This window comes from Thamnophis elegans, unplaced genomic scaffold, assembly GCF_009769535.1.
Source record: "Thamnophis elegans isolate rThaEle1 unplaced genomic scaffold, rThaEle1.pri scaffold_85_arrow_ctg1, whole genome shotgun sequence".
Lineage (NCBI taxonomy): Eukaryota > Metazoa > Chordata > Lepidosauria > Squamata > Colubridae > Thamnophis > Thamnophis elegans.
In genome coordinates this window covers 105,503-124,702 of record NW_022473910.1, presented here as the reverse complement: position 1 = coordinate 124,702, position 19,200 = coordinate 105,503, and the positions used below count along the sequence as shown (strand labels likewise).

The window sequence follows — 19,200 nt, the reverse complement described above, 5'->3', positions numbered from 1 at the left end:
TCTGGGTGCCCCCAAACCAGGCTTCTCCGTGGGCTTTTGCCATAGTTCCTGGGACAATTCTGTGGTTCCTGGCAAATGCACAGCCGGGAGGGGAAAGCGGCATTGGGATATCTCTCCCCCCCCCCCCCGGGATAGCAATAGCAGTTAGACTTATATACTGCTTCATAGGGCTTTCAGCCCTCTCTAAGCAGTTTACAGAGTCAGCACATCGCCCCACAGTCTGGGTCCTCATTTACCCCCTCGGAAGGATGGAAGGCTGAGTCAACCCTGAGCCAGTGAGATTTGAACAGCCGAACTGCAGATAACAGTCAGCTGAAGTGGCCTGCAGTACTGCACCCTAACCACTGCGCCACCTCGGCTCTTTTTTTTTTTGTAACATTTTAAATTATGAATTCATACATCAAGGGTTTGTATTAGATGAAACAAATAGTCAAGAAGGATTTTATCAATTCAATGACAAACTTGTCTGAAATGGGGAACTCATCTAAAAGTACATGACGTAAAAGCTAACAAGTGCCCCATATCATAAAAATCAAGACTATAAATGCAAAAAAGAATGTAACTCAGTTCTATTTCACAATCATAATTCTTAATACAAGTGCATAAATTTAAAGTGCCAAACGGGGCAAAACCTTGATGAATATAAGAATGGGATGAAGGACGAGGCTTTCCACACCTGGAGCTCTGCGGGAGAAAGCCAGGCATGTGATGGTGCCCACCTGTGTCTCTGTCTGAGGAGGCTGGCAGCGGGAGGGCAGACCTTTAGATATTACAGGCCTGATCTTTGCAGCCCCACCCCCCACCTTTTGATCGGTGAACCCAATTGGGGGCCCCCTAGAACTGCTTGGGCCATCCAAAGTTTGTGTCCCAGCAGCCCTGAGCACTTTTGGTCCCCTTCAGCGGAACAACTGTGCCCACCTGCGATTCAGATTCAGTAAAAAATTAGCCTCAAAGTGAAGGTAGTTCTCACTAGCATCATAGGCGGCCTTCCCTGCCAGCTTCCCACAAGGCAGGGCCAATGGGTCCCCGCCAGGAAGTCCTGTGAGATCCTGAACTGCTGGTGCTGCTGCTGAGGTCCTGGGTCTGTGATTGTGCCATTTAGCTACATAGATACTCTGGTCCCAATTACCGTTGTTAAGTGTTGTGACATAACTCCTTGTGTAGGTGTGGCGGTCACCCATGGCCCAGTGCATAACAGGGCAGCCACGCTGAACCACATAGGAAAAAACAAACTCCTAAAGTACAGAACATCCTGATAGTACAACATAACATCCTGATAGTTCACTCCAGATGTGCCTTACCCAATGATGCCCAGGATATGACCATATATAGGCAGAACTTCCCTGAGCAGTAGATTAGCAATTGTAGTTTGACAGGCTGTCTTAAATCACATGCTGATTGTTCCTCCTGCCTTTGTCCTATCTCAATAAAAGGGGCTCCAGACCCCAATCTGGTCACTCCATCCCGAGAAAACTCGTGTCCGTGTCTTTTCTCCACATTGGCCTCATGGACGAACCACGGGTATTTCGCAGTTAAGTGAGGACTATCTTTAGATAACAGAACATATCATTTTCTTTTTTTAAAGAAGTACCATAATGTATCAAGGCTGGCAGCACAAAATCTGCACAACTTTGGAGAAAAGACGCAATATCTGATTGGAGACTATGCAACTTTGGCAAAAGGTATTTCTATATACAAAGAAATTTATCAGAATTTAAGCAAGAATGGCAATGCAGATACAAACAATGTGGTTTTCTAAAGTTTTATTATATAAAAATAATTTATATGCTGCCTGACTCCCAGCCACTCAGTATGAAAGTTACAAAAAAAACAACGGAACAATGGCAAAAGGGTGAGCCTAGAAGGGGGGGGGGCTTCGGTGGTCCTTGGGTCTGGGTGCCTTTCAAAATCCGAGGATGGCAGCTGTTCAATTTCAAGAGCCGAGTGGCCAGTGGTTAGGGTGCAGTACTGCAGGCCACTTCACTGACTGTTATCTGCAGTTTGGTGGTTCAAATCTCAGCGGCTCAGGGTTGACTCAGCCTTCCATCCTTCCGAGGTGGGTGAAATGAGGACCCAGACCGTGGGGGCAATATGCTGACTCTGTAAACCGCTTAGAGAGGGCTGAAAGCCCTAAAGCGATATATAATCTAACTGCTATTGCTATTTATATCTATATCTCTATATCTACCTATATCTATCTATCTATCTATCTATCTATCTATCTATCTATCTATCTATCTATCTATCTATCTATCTATCTCTATCTATCTATCTCTATACCTATACCTATCTCTTCCTCTCTCTCCCTCTCTCTCTCTCTCTCTATCTATCTCTATAATATCTCTATATGTATATCTATATCTATATATTCAAAAGAGCCGAGGTGGCGCAGTGGTTAAATGCAGCACTGCAGGCCACTTCAGCTGACTGCTATCTGCAGTTCAGCTGTTCTAATCTCACCAGCTCAGGGTTGACTCGGCCTTCCATCCTTCCGAGGTGGGTGAAATGAGGACCCAACTGTGGGGCCAATATGCTGACTCTGTAAACCGCTTAGAGAGGGCTGAAAGCCCTATGAAGCGGTATATAGGTCTAACTGCTATTGCTAAATTATGGAGGGACGTCACTCCGGAGGGCAGTTGCTTTGGGCTCCCCACAGTGGCACTGTTGACTCCATGGCGCTCCCTTGTGCCCCAGCTGTCCACTGGCACATGGGGCACAAGGGAGGGCAGACACTTAGCACTTCTCTATACTATTTGGATGGATTTTTACCATTTACTGATAATATACTGGAGATTTTGGTTCTGCAGTGAAAGATTAATACTATCATTTGTTAATGTTATATTGAGCATCCCTTGTCTTTGTAATTCTATTAAATACTAATATTGCTTCTTTTGAATCCATGCCTTTCTTTTAAATAAACATTAAAAGCAAAAGCAACTGCAATGTACGGTGAAACTCCTTGAAATCCAGTAAACAAGTGAATTGAAAGACCGGGTTTGTGTTGTGCGAACGGGCTCTGTGGGGAGAGGGCGGGGCTGGAGTTGCGCGGCTGTATGGGGAGCCCACCTCCCCGTCCCGACTCCCGGCCTGGACTAGTCTCCTGTGCCTGTCGTCACTCGGCTAACCGAGCAGCCCACCGGGACCCCCTTGCTCCGCCCCAGCCCCCCGTCTAAATTTAGCTGCTTGGCTCGAGGCTCCGCCGCGGGAGGAAGGACGGCGGGGCGAGCGAGGCTCGGGCAGCGCGGGATGAAAGCCCTTCTTGTTCTCGTGGGGCAGACCGTGCACGGAGAGCCGCCGGATGGCGCTGCTGCGCTGCGGGGAAAGCAGAACCAGCCCCGCCGGCTCCCCGGGGGGGGGCGGTTCTCCCCCCTCCCCCTCCGCGCAGGGCTCGTCTTGAGCTGCGGGTCTCCGGCGCCTCTGCGCTTTCGGCGGCCACCCTGGAAATAAGGAGCCAGGAGTGATGCGGGTGAAGAGATGCCGGAGGTACCACACGGGTCCTCCGTGACCGATCGCCCATAGGAGCCTGGTCGCGCCGGAGCCCATGGCTCGCGTGGCTTTTGGATCGGGAGCTCGGGTGGAGGGAGGCTGGGAGGCTCTCTCTCTCTCTCTCTCTCTCTCTCTCTCTCCCTCGCTCTCTCTCCCTCCCTCCGTCTCTCTCTCTCTCTCTCTCTCCCCTCCCCCTCCCTCTGTCTCTCTGTCTCTCTCTCTCTCTCTCTCTCTCTCCACACACACACACACCACACACACCACACACACACACACCCCTTCTGACTTGGGTGGGCCTGGCCGTCGGAGGCGCGAGGACTCCCTTTCGGACGACCCCGGGCCACGCCGGGCTGCTCGTCAACGGCCTCTCGCTTGGACCGACGGCACCGTGCAGACCCCTCGCCCCGCGACCCGTGCATAAGATGGAGCCAGGTGGTAGATGCACCCAGATGCCAGAAGGCCCTTGCGGGGGCCCCGCACTTCCCCAGCCCCGGGAAGGCGGAGGCTCGCGGGAGGGGTGCCGGGGGCGCTGCGGACGTGCAGGTTGCAACGGCAGGGGCGCCTGTTGGCTGCCAATTAGGGCCGCCCGCCCGCCTGCTGCGCCCGCCCGGCTAAGAATAGCCTCGTCTGCGCTGACGGTCAAGCCCCCTCCGCCAGCCCGCCTCGCGTCACGGAACTAAGCCCGAAGGGGCGAGCAGCTCCGGCTCAGGCACGCTCCGCCGGGCTGCTCCGATTCTCCGGGGCGGCTGGCAGAAGTGCCGAGCAACCAGGCCCCATCACCGCGGCAGGCGGCTGAACGGGCTTCGGTCCCAAGGAAAGGCGGAAAAGGGGTTTCCAGATTCCTGGTTTTGGAGGCCTGCCTCGGAGCACCTGAATTGAAGGTGGTGGGCCCTTTGTGAGCTGCTTTATTTCTGAGCCCCTTAAACCCGGCCCTTTCATTCTGGGGGTCTGCTGCTTCATCGAGGGTCTGGTTCTCCCCTCCAGGGGTGAGGCACATGTGTCCAGAGCCCCAAATGCAGAGAATGAGATCAGAGCTGGCCTGGAGTAAAGGGGAACCTTTCAAGGGGGTCTACAGGGTGTAAAAGGCCAGAAGGGTCAACATGAGGATGTGCCTTGTATAAACCAGTGGTGTGACCACATCTGGAAGACTGCACAGGTCCAGGGCCCCACCTCAGAAGGAACGTTGTGGAGCTGGAGAAGATTCTTTGCAGGGGGGTGATGAAGATATGGGGGACTGGAACAGCTTGCTCGGAGGAAAGGCTGGAAACTTTGGGGGCTTTGGGCTCTGGGAAGAAGGGGACAGGATAGAAGCAGGGGGGAAAGAAAGAGGAACTATTTTCCCCTTCCAAGATGCTGGAACCAGAGGCCACCCGCGGAATGCAATCCTGGAAGAACCAGGACAAAGGAAGAAGAGGGGTTTATACATACATACATACATACATACATACTACATACATACATGTATACACATACATACATACATACATACATACAACATACATAGATATATTATTACATAGACAACACATACACACAACAATGAAAAAACAAAAAGAAAAAAAACCTCATGACATACAGCATGTCGTTTGGTTACAGGTGTTTTAACATTTATCATTCTTATACATTTATTATTTCATTTAATAGGTATAATATACAGTTTGGGTTGCTTTGTTTACCATCCCTTCCTCCTGTTGTAACACCACCTTGTTTTCCCTTTCTTTTCTCCCTTCCTCCCTTCTCTACTTTCTTCCTTCCTGCTCTCCTTTCCCTTCCTTCTTCCCTTACCTTTCTCCTACTCCTGCTCTTTCTTCCCTTCCCCTTCCTCCCTCTCCCTCCTCTTTCTCTCCTTTCCATCCTCCTCTCCTTACCTCTTTCTTTTCACCCTCTCCCTTCTCTACTTTCTTCCTTCCTCCTCTCTCCTTCCCCTTCCTTCTTCCCTCACCTCTCCTTTGCTCCTGCTTTTCCTCTTTCCCTTCCTACCCTCTCTCCTTCTCTTTTCTCCCTTCCATCCTCCTTTCCCTTTCCTTTCTCCCTCCCTCCCTTCTCTACTTTCCTCCTTCCTCCTCTCCTTTCCCTTCCTTCTTCCCGTACCTTTCTCCTACTCCTGCTCTTCCTCTTCCCCTTCCTACCCTCTTCCTCCTCTTTCTCTCCTTTCCATCCTCCTCTCCTTACCTCTTTCTTTCACCCTCTCTCTCTCTTCTACTTCCTTCCTTCCTCCTCTCCATCCCCTTCCTTCTTCCCTTACCTCTCCCTACTCTTCCTCTTTCCCTTCCTATCCTCTCTCCTTCCTTTTCTCTCTCTTCTATCCTCCTTTCCCTTTCTCCCTCCCTCGGAAGAAGAGGGTTTTTTAAAGATAGTGCACACACTGTGGAATGGGCTACTGTGGGGCAGGGGGCTTCCTGTGCTGCTTGGCCCAATTGAATGGAAGTCCTGTGAATGGGGGGCTCCTGGCCGTGGGGCTGCCTCTGGAGGCCTCTGCTGGGAGATCAGCTGGGTGGAAGCAGGACTAACAGCTACACACAGTGACAAGAAGCCACTAAGCCAAAAAGGGGAGCTTGAGGTTCATTGAGAATGCAAAGGTGGTCTGTCCTTCCTGGCTACCCTTGACCACTCTTTTCCTGGCCACCCCCACCCCGGTCTCCTTCACATGAAGTATCCTCCATCCCAAATTGGCTTGGTAGAAAACAACTGATAACTTGGTCTGGGAGCTTCTAGCAGTAGCTCAGAAGTCAGACTGAAGACTCACCGGGCTTCGTTCTGCCTTAGATTGTCCAGGCTTCCTTGATGGTTGAACTTCACCAGATTCTGGTGGCCTTTGGTCTCTCAGCAGATTACGTTCACAGTCAGCGGTTTGATTGGAAACAGAGGGGCTTCACGTGGCTGAGTGCTGTCCCCCATATTATCTTGTGTTACTTCAATATCCCTGAAATTAGGGTCAGAGGACTGCGCTGTCCTCTGATGCTCACCATCTCTTGGGTCAACTTCATATGGGTTGGAAGGCTTCTGATCTCTACTAGGTCAGTTTGTGTGTGGGTCCTCCATCTCTGGTCAGCAGACTCACGTGACGGCATCCTCCTTGGTCCTTGATCATCTTTAGGGCCAACCTCATAGGTTGGGGCTCTCCTCCTCTGGTTGATCTGCCTTGTACCAGAGTCATGGAATGAAGTTCTTCTTTGGTCTTCCACCTTCTACTGAGCTAGCCTCATAGGTTTGGGTGTGCCTCTGATCCATGTTTTCATCATCAGAATCATGTCTTGAGGTTCTTCTCTGGTGTTCACTCTCTCTGTGGTGAACTCTACGGAATTGGCCAACATCTCTAATCTCAACATTGCTTCTTGTTTGCCCTTCATCTTCTCTTTGAGCAATTTCAATTGTCCAGATTTGTCTCTGGCCATTGCATAGCTTTGTCTCCTCCCTTCTCTTTGTACGTGGCACGACATAACCGCGGTAGACTAAAGCGCGCCAACAACACCGCGCGCTAAAACCGCGATGTCAAAAGCGCGCCCACAACAGCGCGCCGACAGAAGCGCAATTTAACTTAAGGTAAGGTTTAGGGTTAGGTTTAGGGTAGGTTTAGCGTTAGGTTTAGGGTTAGGGTTATTTTTAGGGTTATGTTACAGCGCGCTTCTGTCGCGCGCTGTTGTCGCGCGGTTTTGACTGTGCGGTTTTATCACCGCGCTTTAGTCACACGCGCTTTAGTCTACCGCGGTTTTGTGGTGGAACCCTCTTTGTAGAGAGATAGTATAGTTCATACCTTTTTTTAAATGAAAATTATCAGTACTTTTGATCAGTGACGTCATCAAAGTAAACAAACCCACGTGCTGATTACGTCACCAGATCATGCCCCCTAAGCGGAAGTGACGTGCACAGCCCCACCCTCCGGATGTGATGTGCATACCCCTCCTCCCCGGCTGGGGTGTGCATAATTGACCCCACATGGTGCAGATTTCACAAGATCATAACCCTAGCCGGATATATGTTGTAATGGCCTAAGCCCATCATGATGAGTAGCCCTAACAGATAAGTTGTTGTGCAATATCCTAACCCTATTTTTCAGATAAGACGTGTTGAAACTTACCCCATCAAGAAAGATGCCAAGACTCTGTGTACATGATTAGTTTAACCCTAGATTAATTCTATGGACATTCAAGGGTGGTGGGAGTGGGGTTGTGAAATAAAAAATGTATGTCTGAACTCATATCTTGTTTATTCTGGTCATACTCTCTTGGACTATCCGATGGAGAAATCCTATCTGATTGTCTTGGTCTGATGTTCGCTTCTCTTGATTGGAGTTGTTCCCTTTCATCAACTCTTGGATCAATCAGCTGCCTTCTCATCTCCCTCTCTCTGGGTTCTGAGTAAGGTAACTGAGGCCTTCTCCTGGCAGGGCCTGGCTGAAGAGGAGCCCTTGGGAGGAGACCATAAACTATGCGGGAGCCGAGGTGGCGCAGTGGTTAAATGCAGCACTACAGGCTACTTCAGCTGACTGCAGTTCGGCAGTTCGGCGGTTCAAATCTCACCGGTTCAGGGTTGACTCAGCCTTCCATCCTTCCGAGGTGGGTAAAATGAGGACCCGGATTGTTGTTGGGGGCAATATGCTGACTCTGTAAACCGCTTAGAGAGGGCTGAAAGCCCTATGAAGCGGTATATAAGTCTAACTTCTATTATTGCTATTGCAGCAGCCAAAAAGAGCCAGCTGCACCAGCAGAGTCATCATGCTGAAGTCACCGGAAGTGAGTCCTGCTTTCTGCTGCTCTTTCAGGTTGTCCTGGGAATACTCTTTGCAGATCTCCAGCCACAGTACTGGAGGGATGCTGAAGAACAGGAAGGAGTCCAGAGGAAAGCAGAAATGGCCGGGGCCTTCGGGGCTAAATCCTATGAAAAATGAGCAGGTTTAGCCTGAAGGCTGAGGGGAGCTGGGACAGCCATTGTCCCATACTTGAAGGGCTGTGGGTGGATCACGGTTCCTTCAATCTAACTGACCTTCCGGACTTTTTCCAAGATCGCCGGCGAGCGACCAGGTGATGTGGCCCTTCATGAGATGGCCAATGGCCATTTATTTATCTGCTGGTTTTGTAGAGCCGAGGTGGCGCAGTGGTTAGGGTGCAGTACTGCAGGCCACTTCAGCTGACTGTTATCTGCAGTTCAGCGGTTCAAATCTCACTGGCTCAAGGTTGACTCAGCCTTCCATCCTTCCGAGGTGGGTGAAATGAGGACCCAGACTGTGGGGGGCGATATGCTGACTCTGTAAACCGCTTAGAGAGGGCTGAAAGCCCTATGAAGCGGTATATGTCTAACTGCTATTGCTATTTGTAATCGTCTCTATTTAAATAGGTATTAATTTGTACACCACCAAATCTTACCAAATCCTGTTGGTTTTCCTTGCAAAGGCATTGAAAAGAAAAGCTCTGGTACTATTACCACAAAGAAGTGAACACATACATAACAATAATTATTCCTAAAGTGGCCACCGAAGAGAGCAACATTAATTTAATTTAATTAAGCGCTGTATATCAGATATTAATACAATTGAGAGAGTCCAGGGATATTTCATGAAAAGAGTCCTCCACTCCTCTGCTTTCAACAATAGCAATAGCAGTAGACTTATATACCGCTTCATAGGGCTTTCAGCCCTCTCTAAGTGGTTTACAGAGAGTCAGCATATTGCCCCCAATCTGGGTCCTCATTTTACCACCTCGGAAGGATGGAAGCTGAGTCAACCCTGAGCCGGTGAGATTTGAACCGCTGAACTGCTGATCTCGCAGTAGCCTGCAGTGCTGCATTTAACCACTGCGCCACCTCGGCACAGAATCCCTGATGCCGCCAGGCTTGAAATTTTGGCCTTGGGAAACCTAGAACTACGCCACCTACGCTCTGATCTAAGCGCGGTATGCGAAATTATCCATTACAACTTCCTACCTGTGAATGACTACTTCAGTTTCAATCACAATAATACACAAGCACACAATCAATAGAAACTCAAGGTAAATCGCTACAGATTTGATTGCAGAAAATTCGACTTCAGCAACAGAGTGGTCCACACCTGGAATGCACTACCTGACTCCGTTGTTACATCCCCAACCCCCCATAATTTTAACCTAAGATTGTCTACTGTTGACCTCACCCCATTCCTAAGAGGCCTGTAAGGGGCGTGCATAAGCGCACCATGTGCTTACCATCCCTGTCCTACTGTCTCCATTCATTCGTACCTGTTTACTGTGTTCATATTATGTTGTTTTTTGTATGTTGACAAACTAAGATAAATAAATAAACGCAAGTCCTTCCCCTGGAGCCCCCCCCCTCACCTGACCCCCTGCCAGGCTGGCTGTGGCTCTATATGCTACTTTTAGAATGGCCAGCCATCCTCAGGGAACTGCAGGCCATTTAGGGAAGCCAGGGGAGGCCAATGTTGGGCCAAAGAGAGGTGCTGGCTGGTGCTAGCGCTGGCACCAGTGAGAGGATCCAGAATATCTCTCCTTCAGGAGAAGGAGAGTTGGAGTTGGAGTTTGGAGCTTATTCAATTTGTAGGCCGCCCTATTCCCCGAAGGGACTCAGGGCGGCTGAACAAAAACCAAGGGAGGGGAAATTACAAAAGTAAGACAAAGACAATCAGACAATACGAACAATTTAAAAGCACAACAGACACAGCAAATTCGAGTAGGGGGGGGGGGACTCAACCCCAGGCTTGCTGGGACAGCCAAGTCTTCCAGACCATCTGGAGGCCCGAAGGGTGGAGAAGGTCCGAATCTCCATGGGGAGCTCGTTCCAAAGGGCTGAGCAAGGACCCTCCTTGGCCCCCTAGGACAGCATGCACAAAGACACACACACACACACAAACACATAGCTTCAGCCCTTCTTCCTATTGGATAGAAGTGACCTCTCCCTCCCCCCCCCTTGCATGCATGTGCGCAGGCACACACACACACAGAGTTAGGGGACAGCCACGGGGCATTTTCCTGCCTCTCGTTAGGATAGCAATAGCAGTAGACTTATATACCGCTTCATAGGGCTTTCAGCCCTCTCTAAGCGGTTTACAGAGAGTCAGCATATTGCCCCCAACAATCTGGGTCCTCATTTTACCCACCTTGGAAGGATGGAAGGCTGAGTCAACCCTGAGCCGGTGAGATTTGAACCGCTGAACTGCTGATCTAGCAGTAGCCTGCAGTGCTGCATTTAACCACTGCGCCACCTTGGCTCTCTTCCAGGGTCCTGAGCTGAAACTCTGCCTGCACCTGTTGCAGTGGTGGTGGAGAGCTGGCTCTGAGGGCAGCTGGGACACATTCTGCAGGCAGCTGTCCAAAGGGCGTCCACACCCCACCCCCAGGCTCCCCAATCAGGCACCAGTTTTGAGGGCTGGGCATCCAGGCTGGTGGACAGAGCCCCGTGTGGGCATGGGGCAAAGATGGGGTAGGTCTAGTGGCCCTGGCAATGTCTGACCTCCCCAGGGATCCTGCTTTGGCCTTCTGGAGTTGCAGCCGCCCAATCTGAGCAGAGGCTGGGATGGCGCCGTTTGGGCCAGCTTGGCGGGCAACCTCTCTCCAGGGACCTGGACAAGGTGTGGTGTGTGAGACCCTGGGTGGATTTTTAATCCAACTGCCGTCTTGCCTTTTTTGACCGTATCCTCGCAGCCCCCTTGTGCTGAAGGCAACGGTAGCCACGACCCCTGCCCGAGGCGCGGCAAGAGACACCCGCTGGGCCTCCGCTACTGAGCCAAGGTGGCACAGTGGTTAGAGTGCTGTACTGCAGCCACTTCAGCTGACTGTTATCTGCAGTTTGGCTGTTCAAATCTCACCAGCTCAAGGTTGACTCAGCCTTCCATCCTTCCGAGGTGGGTAAAATGAGGACCCACTGTGGGGCAATATGCTGACTCTGTAAACCGCTTAGAGAGGGCTGAAAGCCCTATGAAGCGGTAGATAAGTCTAACTGCTATTGCTATTCTCGGAGGTCGCCCTGGCCAGCCTGACCGGGGAGGGGGCAAGTCCCATCTGCTGTCGGGCAGGGAGGGGGGCTGTGACCTCACTCGCTCAGCTGCGCCGGCCGTGGGGGGGGGAGAACGGACCCCGCCCACCGCTCCCCTCCTCCTCCTCCTCGTCCTCAGCCAACCAACGGCCGCTCCTTCGCTCGCCCGCTCCCCAGGGCCGCCCGCGCCGGGTTCCGCGTCTCCGTGGAGACCAGCCAAGCGTTGGCCGCGATGGAGGCGGACAGGTGAGCTGGAGCCGCCTCCCCCACCGGCCCTGCCCGCCCGCGGCTTCTGGCTTCGGGAGCGGGGCGGGGGGCTCTCGGTGCCCTGGGCGTTCTCGGCAGGGCGGTGGGTGGCTGGAGCAGCTGAGGCCCCTTCCCGCCTCCCAGCGCCCCCCACCCGCCGCTCCCCCGTCTCTTCCCCTACCAGCCAGGAGGAGCCCCGCGGGATCCCGGCGGAGACGGCCCCCTGTCCTGCGGAGAGGCCGCCGGAGCCCGAGGCAGACCGCAGACCGCAGAGACGCACCCGGTGGCTGCCGCCCTGCCATGGCGTGCCCGGGCCGTACCTGGGGGAGCTGCCGGCCGCCGATCTGGAGCCGCCCCTGCCCTGCGTCCCGGAGGCGCCGAGGGAGCCGCCCGCCCGCGGCCAGTGCCTAATGCACAACTGGCAGGAAGAGGTCAGGGCGGCGCCCTCCGCATCCCCAGCGCAGCCCCTGCCTGGCCCGCGTGGGGGGAGCTTCCGAGTGACCCTTCCCCTCCTGCCCTGTAGAGCCAGCGGGGCAGGTGGGACCAAGCTGGGGGGGGGGTTGACCTTGTGGGACGGGGGGGGGGTGGAGCATTCTTTGATTCCATGTTTGCTTCTCCCAGAGAGCCACCAATGATCTGGACCATGTGCCGAGACCCGAGTATGGCACCGAGGGCTTTTTCTACCGGCATGGCCATCCTGGCCTCCTTACCCTTGACTTCCTGGCTGGCACCCCCCACCACCACGATGAAGGACTCCTATCCTCGACCCGTGAAAACGGGGCTCCCTGTGCGAGGTGGGCAAGAGGACAGGAGGGGACCAAGGAGAGGCTCCTGAGGCCTGGAGTGGAGCCCAGGAGGGGCTTAGCGAGCAACATCTGCGCAGGGAGAGGAAGGGGTTCTCTCGGGGGTTGGCTGCCATGCTACTCCAGAGGATTAGCCAGCTGGAGTTCATTCTCCCCACCCTGGCGGCCACTTGTTTCCCACTCACTAGAAAGCCGGGCAGCCCCAATCGGGTAACCAAGGGACGGGGTTTGGCTGCTCCCTTGGGCCACCGGGCGGGGCCTTCCATGCTGTGGCTTCCGATCAGGATACAGGCAGCCCTGATGTGCAACTCTTCTTGGCCTTTCCCCCAAAACACCCCCTCAGCATGTCCGTGGAAGTTCTCGGTCATCCATCAAGTCCCACAAGGCTTTTTTCAAAAGGCAACTGGATTTTCTTGGTTTTCCTTTTGAAGACATTTTGCTTCTCATCCAAGAAGCTTCTTCAGTTCTGACTGAATGGTGGAGAACGGGAGGTTTATATTCCTTGGGGTCCTCTGGTCGTTAGTCGTCTTTCTGAGAGGACTTGGAAGACAGAGATAAACCTCCAAGGGAAAACAAAAAGAAATATCCAGTTACCTTTTGAGAAAGACCCTTTGAGTTGGCCTCCTGGGCAACTTCTTGGGTCAACAGGAACTCCTCCCGAAGATGCTTCAAAGACAGTTTGGTTTCAATTCCCACCTCCCCTTTTCCCCTCTAAAGCAGTGGTTCCCAAACTTGGCCACTTTAAGACTTGGGACTTCAACTCCCAGAATTCTCCAGCCAACTTTAAGACTTGTGGCTTCAACTCCCAGAATTCTCCAGGCAACTTTAAGACTTGTGGACTTCAACTCCCAGAATTCTCCAGCCAACTTTAAGACTTGTGGACTTCAACTCCCAGAATTCTCCAGCCAACTTAAGACTTGTGGACTTCAACTCCCAGAATTCTCCAGCCAACTTTAAGACTTGGACTTCACTCCCAGAATTCTCCAGCCAACTTTAAGACTTGTGGACTTCAACTCCCGAATTCTCCAGCCATCTCTGCTGGCTGGAGAATTCTGGGAGTTGAAGTCCACAAGTCTTAAAAGTTGCCAAGTTTGGGAACCACTGCTCTAAAGCATCTAGGGTTTATTTTGAAATTATGGGTAGTGCTCAACTTATGACCGCTTGTTTTAATGACTGCTCAAAGTTACAATAGCACCTTAAAAAGTGACTGACAGCCGGTGCTCACCTTAGAACTGATGAAGGGTCCTCGGGGGCCCTGGCACGCCCTTTGCAACTTCCCCCCAGACAGCGCCCGGCAAGTGAACTCGGCGGGAAAGGCAGAAGGGGAGGTTGCAAGTCACAATCATGTCACGGCTCTCTTAAGGGTGGATTTTCCACATCCAAGGGGGGGGGTCATAAGTCAAGGACTACCTGTACTGTAAAACTGTAGAGGACAAGCTGCGACCCATGGCGCGCTGCTCCCTTCCTTGCAAAAGGTAGATTCTGCCGACTCCTTGGGGCAGCCGAGCAGAGAGAAGAGGCAGTTTCTAGGAAGGCCTTCGGTTTCCCGAAATGGATCACGCCAGGCCCCCACAGCTCATGGAGGGGAAACGGCCATCCTGCTCACGTGAAATTCCCAGGGGGTGGGGGAAGTGGGGAGGGGGTAAGGATCAGTTGGCCCGCAGATCAGCTAGAGGGCGTCTCCAGGGCTGGAGCGAGTCCTGGAGGCCCCTGGTGGCAGATCCTTCCGGACTGTGGCTGTGAATGTGCTCCTTTTTTTAAAATGGGGAGGGGGGTGGTGGCTGCAGGTGTCCTTGTTTTTAAGACAGGTAGGAGTCACCAGACTCCCTCTGCGAAGGGGCCGAGGTGGCGCAGTGGTTAGAGTGCGTATTGCAGGCCACTTCAGCTGACTGTTATCTGCGTTCGCAGTTCAAATCTCACCGGCTAAAGGTTGACTCAGCCTTCCATCCTTCCGAGGTGGGTGAAATGAGGACCCGGATTGTTGTTGGGGGCAATATGCTGACTCTGTAAACCACTTAGAGAGGGCTGAAAGCCCTATGAAGCGGTATATAAGTCTAACTGCTATTGCTATCCCCAAGCCATCTGGGCAGCCACCTAATCCTGCCTCCATAAGCAGAGCCTGCTGGAGCCCCCTTCTGGTCCTACCTAGAATTAAAGAGGGTTTGTGGGCCGGTTGTCTCATTTGGGGGCACCAGGGAGTGCTGGTGGGGATGGCTTTCTCCCATCTCCCCCCCCTACGGAAGCCTGGGGCCCACCTTCCTGTCTCCTTCTTGGGCAAAGTCCTTCTCCAGCCTCCCCATGGATGCTCCCCCACCCAACTTGTCTCCTCCTTCTATCCCCAGGGAAACGAGAGGCCATGATGGAGCATCTCCTGTACCAGAAACACAGGTAAAGACCATGAGCTTCTCCCCCCCCCCCGCCCGCCACTTAGCACCCAGGCATTGCTGTGGGCCGTCAAGGTCAAAGAGCTGAGGTGGCCCAGTGGTTAAATGCAGCACTGCAGGCCACTTCAGCTGACTGCAGTCTGCAGTTCAGCTGTTCAAATCTCACCGGCTCAAGGTTGACTCAGCCTTCCATCCTTCCGAGGTGGGTAAAATGAGGACCCGGATTGTTGTTGGGGCCAATATGCTGACTCTGTAAACCGCTTAGAGAGGGCTGAAAGCCCTATGAAGCGGTATATAAGTCTAACTGCTATTGCTATTGCTATTGCTATTATTTATCTCTATCTCTACCTATCTCTCTCTCTCTCTCTTTCTATCTATCTATCTATCTATCTATCTATCTATCTATCTATCTATCTATCTCTCTATCTATCATCTATCATCTATCTCTATCTCTATATGTATGTATCTATATCTCTATATCTATATTAAAAAGAGCTGAGGTGGCGCAGTGGTTAAATGCAGCACTGCAGGCCACTTCAGCTGACTGCAGTTCTGCAGTTCAGCTGTTCAAATCTCACCGGCTCAAGGTTGACTCAGCCTTCCATCCTTCCGAGGTGGGTAAAATGAGGACCCGGATTGTTGTTGGGGGCGATATGCTGCTCTGTAAACCGCTTAGAGAGGGCTGAAAGCCTATGAAGCGGTATATAAGTCTAACTGCTATTGCTATTGCTATTGCTATTTATATCCTATCTCTCTATCTCTCTCTCTCTCTCTCTCTTCTATCTATCTATCTATCTATCTATCTATCTATCTATCTATCTATCTATCTATCTCTCATCTATCTATCTATCTATCTATCTCTATATGTATATATATCTATATCTCTATATCTATATTAAAAGAGCTGAGGTGGCACAGTGGTTAAATGCAGCACTGCAGGCCACTTCAGCTGACTGCAGTTCTGCAGTTCGGCTGTTCAAATCTCACCGGCTCAGGGTTGACTCAGCCTTCCATCCTTCTGAGGTGGGTGAAATGAGGACCCAGACTGTGGGGGTGATATGCTGACTCTGTAAACCGCTTAGAGAGGGCTGAAAGCCCTATGAAGCGGGTATAAGTCTAACTGCTATTGCTAAAGGCCAGCCTCTTTCCTCCAACTGGTCTGGACAGTGAATGAGAGTTGAAAGGGGTCTTCTAGTCTCAAGCAGGAGATCTTACTCCTTTCAGACAAGCGGCTCTTAGGAACCTCCAGGCAAGCAGCACCCAAAACCTCTGGAGGGAAGCCCTCCCACTGGTTAATTGTTCCGTTAGGAAGTTTCTCCTTAGTTCCAGGTTGCTCCCCCCCCCTTGGTCAGTCTCCATCTGTTGCTCCTTGTCCTGCCTTCAGGTGGTTTGGGGAGCAGGTTGACCCCCTCGTCCCTGAGGCAGCCTCACAGGTATTGGAAGGCTGCTATCGTATCCACCCTGGTCCATTAAGGTAAACCTTCCCAATTCTTGCCATCCTTCTTCACCTTCAGCTGCCTAAGAGTGTCCCCTGGAGCCTCCGGAAGGGGAAGCTGAGGAGCGAGTGGGCAGGGGCCAGCATGAAGTGGTCGGTGCGAGGACTGGGAGCAGAGGGTGGGACCACCCGGGCATTTCTTCCCTTGCGGAAGGGAAGAGCCCAGCTCTTCCAGGGGCCTTTTGCCAGGGAGCTAAGCCACAGCACCAGTGGTGGGTTTCAAAAATTGTTCGAACCTACTCTGTGGGTGTGGCCTCCTTGTGGGAGTGGCTTGCTGCCCATGTGACCGGATGGGCGTGGCTTGCCGCCCATGTGACCGATATGAAGATGCCCGACACTTGCCAGAACCACCTTAAACTACCTCACACACACAGCGCTGGCATGCATAAGAATAGGATGTCAACTTGTTTTTAAAAAGGCATCTTTGGTTTGCGTTAAAACAACTTCAACACACGCAATGTTCTGATTGCACCACAAAGCAGTAGTCATCCTTACCTTTCACAGAGGCACTGAGTTTTATAAATAGGAGCTGATAGTGTAGAATAATCACATCCAAGGACCAGTGGTGGGTTTCAAAAAAAGTTTGGAAGCTCTTCTGTAGGTGTGGCCTGCTTTCCGGGTCCACCGGTGGAACCTCTTCTAACCGGTTCGGTAGATTTGACGAACCGGTTCTACCGAATAGGTGCGAACTGGTAGGAACCCCCCACCTCTGCACAGCACCAACGTGGAAGGCTCTCCAGTCTTGCCCAAGGACCGGTGGGAGGCCGCGTTGCCCAACCCTGGAAGCTGAAAGAGCGCGAAGGAGAGAACCAGGCAGGAAGGGGCCAGAGTGGGATGTGGGGCACGGGACAGCGAAGGTTGGCCAGGCAGAGAGTGGCAGCAGCAGCTGCACAAGGGCATCGGGCCAGAGAGAACCATCTGCCAGGCAAGTGGCAGCAGCAGCAGCAGGAGGCCAGAGAAGTGCTGGGGAAAAGGAGGCAGGCTGTTCCCACCCCACCACTCAATTAGGGTTTCCTTGGGTTGAAAGAACCCCAGCAGGCCGATGGCTTCAGAAGTCTCCACTGTGGCCAGCAGACATGCAAGGACACTCCCAGGGGCCCCTGCAGCTGCAGGAGGCAGCCAATGTCCAGAGCAGGTTGGCAGGTGGAGCCCTGCAAAGGAATTCACTCCCCCTTCCCTCCTCCCACTGTGGCCTTCCCTGCTGAGAACAAGGGATTCACGCAGGGCCAACCGGGACAGGGATCCTAGGGCTGGAAGAGCTCCCTTCAGCTGCTTGCTGCTGCTGCTCTCGGACTTTCCTTGCCCTTCTCGCCAGACCAGTCGCAGGGATGGGCACGGTGGCACGAAGCCACCAGCTGTGCCAGCCCTTTCCCTGTGCCTGGGAGGAGATCCCACCCCCTCAATCGTGGCGATTGGACAGCAGAGGAGGCGGCCGAGTTAGAGCCTGGCCAAAGAGCCCGATCAATGTTTGCCCTGTTGCTCCCAACCGTTTACACGCCGGGAGTGGCCTCCTTTGAGGCTGGCACACAGGACTCCCGCAAGGAATGCTCCGGCAGTGCCAAAGCCCGCTTTCTTCGGGAAACCAATGAAAGGACCCCGCAGGTTTTTGGGTGCTCTCTTTATTCATAAAAGACTTTGGAAAAAATGATCCTCGCCCTTCTGCTCTCCGTCTAGAAAATGAACGTATAAAATCTTTCCGGGAGGAGGTTTCTACGGGGCTGCAGTGACCCCCACCAGCCTTCCTTCCCCCAACTGCTGGTGACCCCCCCCCCCCCAATTCCCTGGGTTCAGTGCCGTTGATGGTGCTGGAGATCTCACACCTCGCTTGACAAGGGAAGCCCTCTGGTCCCTGAGGTGGCTTCTGCCCCCTGGGGGGGGAGGGGGCAAGAGAGCCATCTGCAACCAGCCCCCCCCCCCCGCTTCTGCCAGTGCAGCTCTGACTCAACTGCCGTTGTCACTGTTGGTTTGCAGCACCAGCCTCTTGGCGGGCGACACCCACCCTCCGCCTGAGCCCATGGAGTCCCTCTCCATCACCCACCGGGACTACAGGCAGGAGGGCTTCCATTCTGCCCCCCTGCCCCCCACCCAGGTAAGGGGCCCCTGGCCAGAATAGCATCCACCACCCCCTCCCCTCCTGTGCTTCCTCCTCATGGCTTCCTCTCCCCTTGCAGCCCCACGACTACCGGCTGGAACAACCACAGACCTTCTGGCTTGAACATGCCCGGCAGGTGCCGGTGAGTGCCACCCTCTCCAATCTGTTGTTGCCATGCCCTTCTGCCCCCCCCTCCCATGAGGCTCATCCTTGAGAGGCTGTGAAGGACACGGCGGGCGGGCGGGCAGCCCGGGCACCTGTTGTTCCAGCAAGGGAGGGTTTGTTCTGGCCGGGCGGCTTGAACTCAGCCACGAGGACGGTGACCCATGCCAGAAGGGCAGCTCCACCCCCCGGCTGCTCTTCAGCCTTTTTACCCCCCTCCTGCACAGGGCACCTCCAGCATCCGGACTGGCGACACCCCTTTCAGGAAGTGTGCGACGTTCACCACCCCCCTCCCGGAATGCCTCGACCAGCCGTCGCTGTACAGCCCAGAAAACTGCCCCAATCTGTGAACACTTCCTTGCCGCCCCCCTGGCCCATTGGGAAAATACCAAGCTCATGCAGGCCGAGGGGGAATGGAGAGACCCTTCCTCAAAGTGTTGGTTTCCCTGTGAAATTCCTGCAAGAGCTGAAGGCCCAACCCCCAAAGCCGTTTCCAGGAAGTTCCCTTGCGCCGCCGCACCACCACCACCACCAAAGCATCCGGGCTGGATAGAGCCTTGCCATCCCTTCTCC

General features: G+C 53.2%; 1 protein-coding gene across 1 annotated transcript; it reads left to right on the top strand.

Annotated features, from left to right (window-relative positions):
* The first annotated feature begins 11,565 nt into the window (after positions 1-11,565).
* Positions 11,566-18,977, top strand: SPAG8 (sperm associated antigen 8). The gene is made up of 8 exons (XM_032238786.1): positions 11,566-11,691; positions 11,876-12,122; positions 12,313-12,485; positions 14,837-14,953; positions 16,263-16,352; positions 18,345-18,462; positions 18,545-18,607; positions 18,855-18,977. Exons 1-8 carry the CDS (start codon positions 11,678-11,680, stop codon positions 18,975-18,977), a joined length of 945 nt encoding a protein of 314 aa, XP_032094677.1. The 5' UTR covers positions 11,566-11,677.
* Positions 18,978-19,200: the final 223 nt, after the last annotated feature.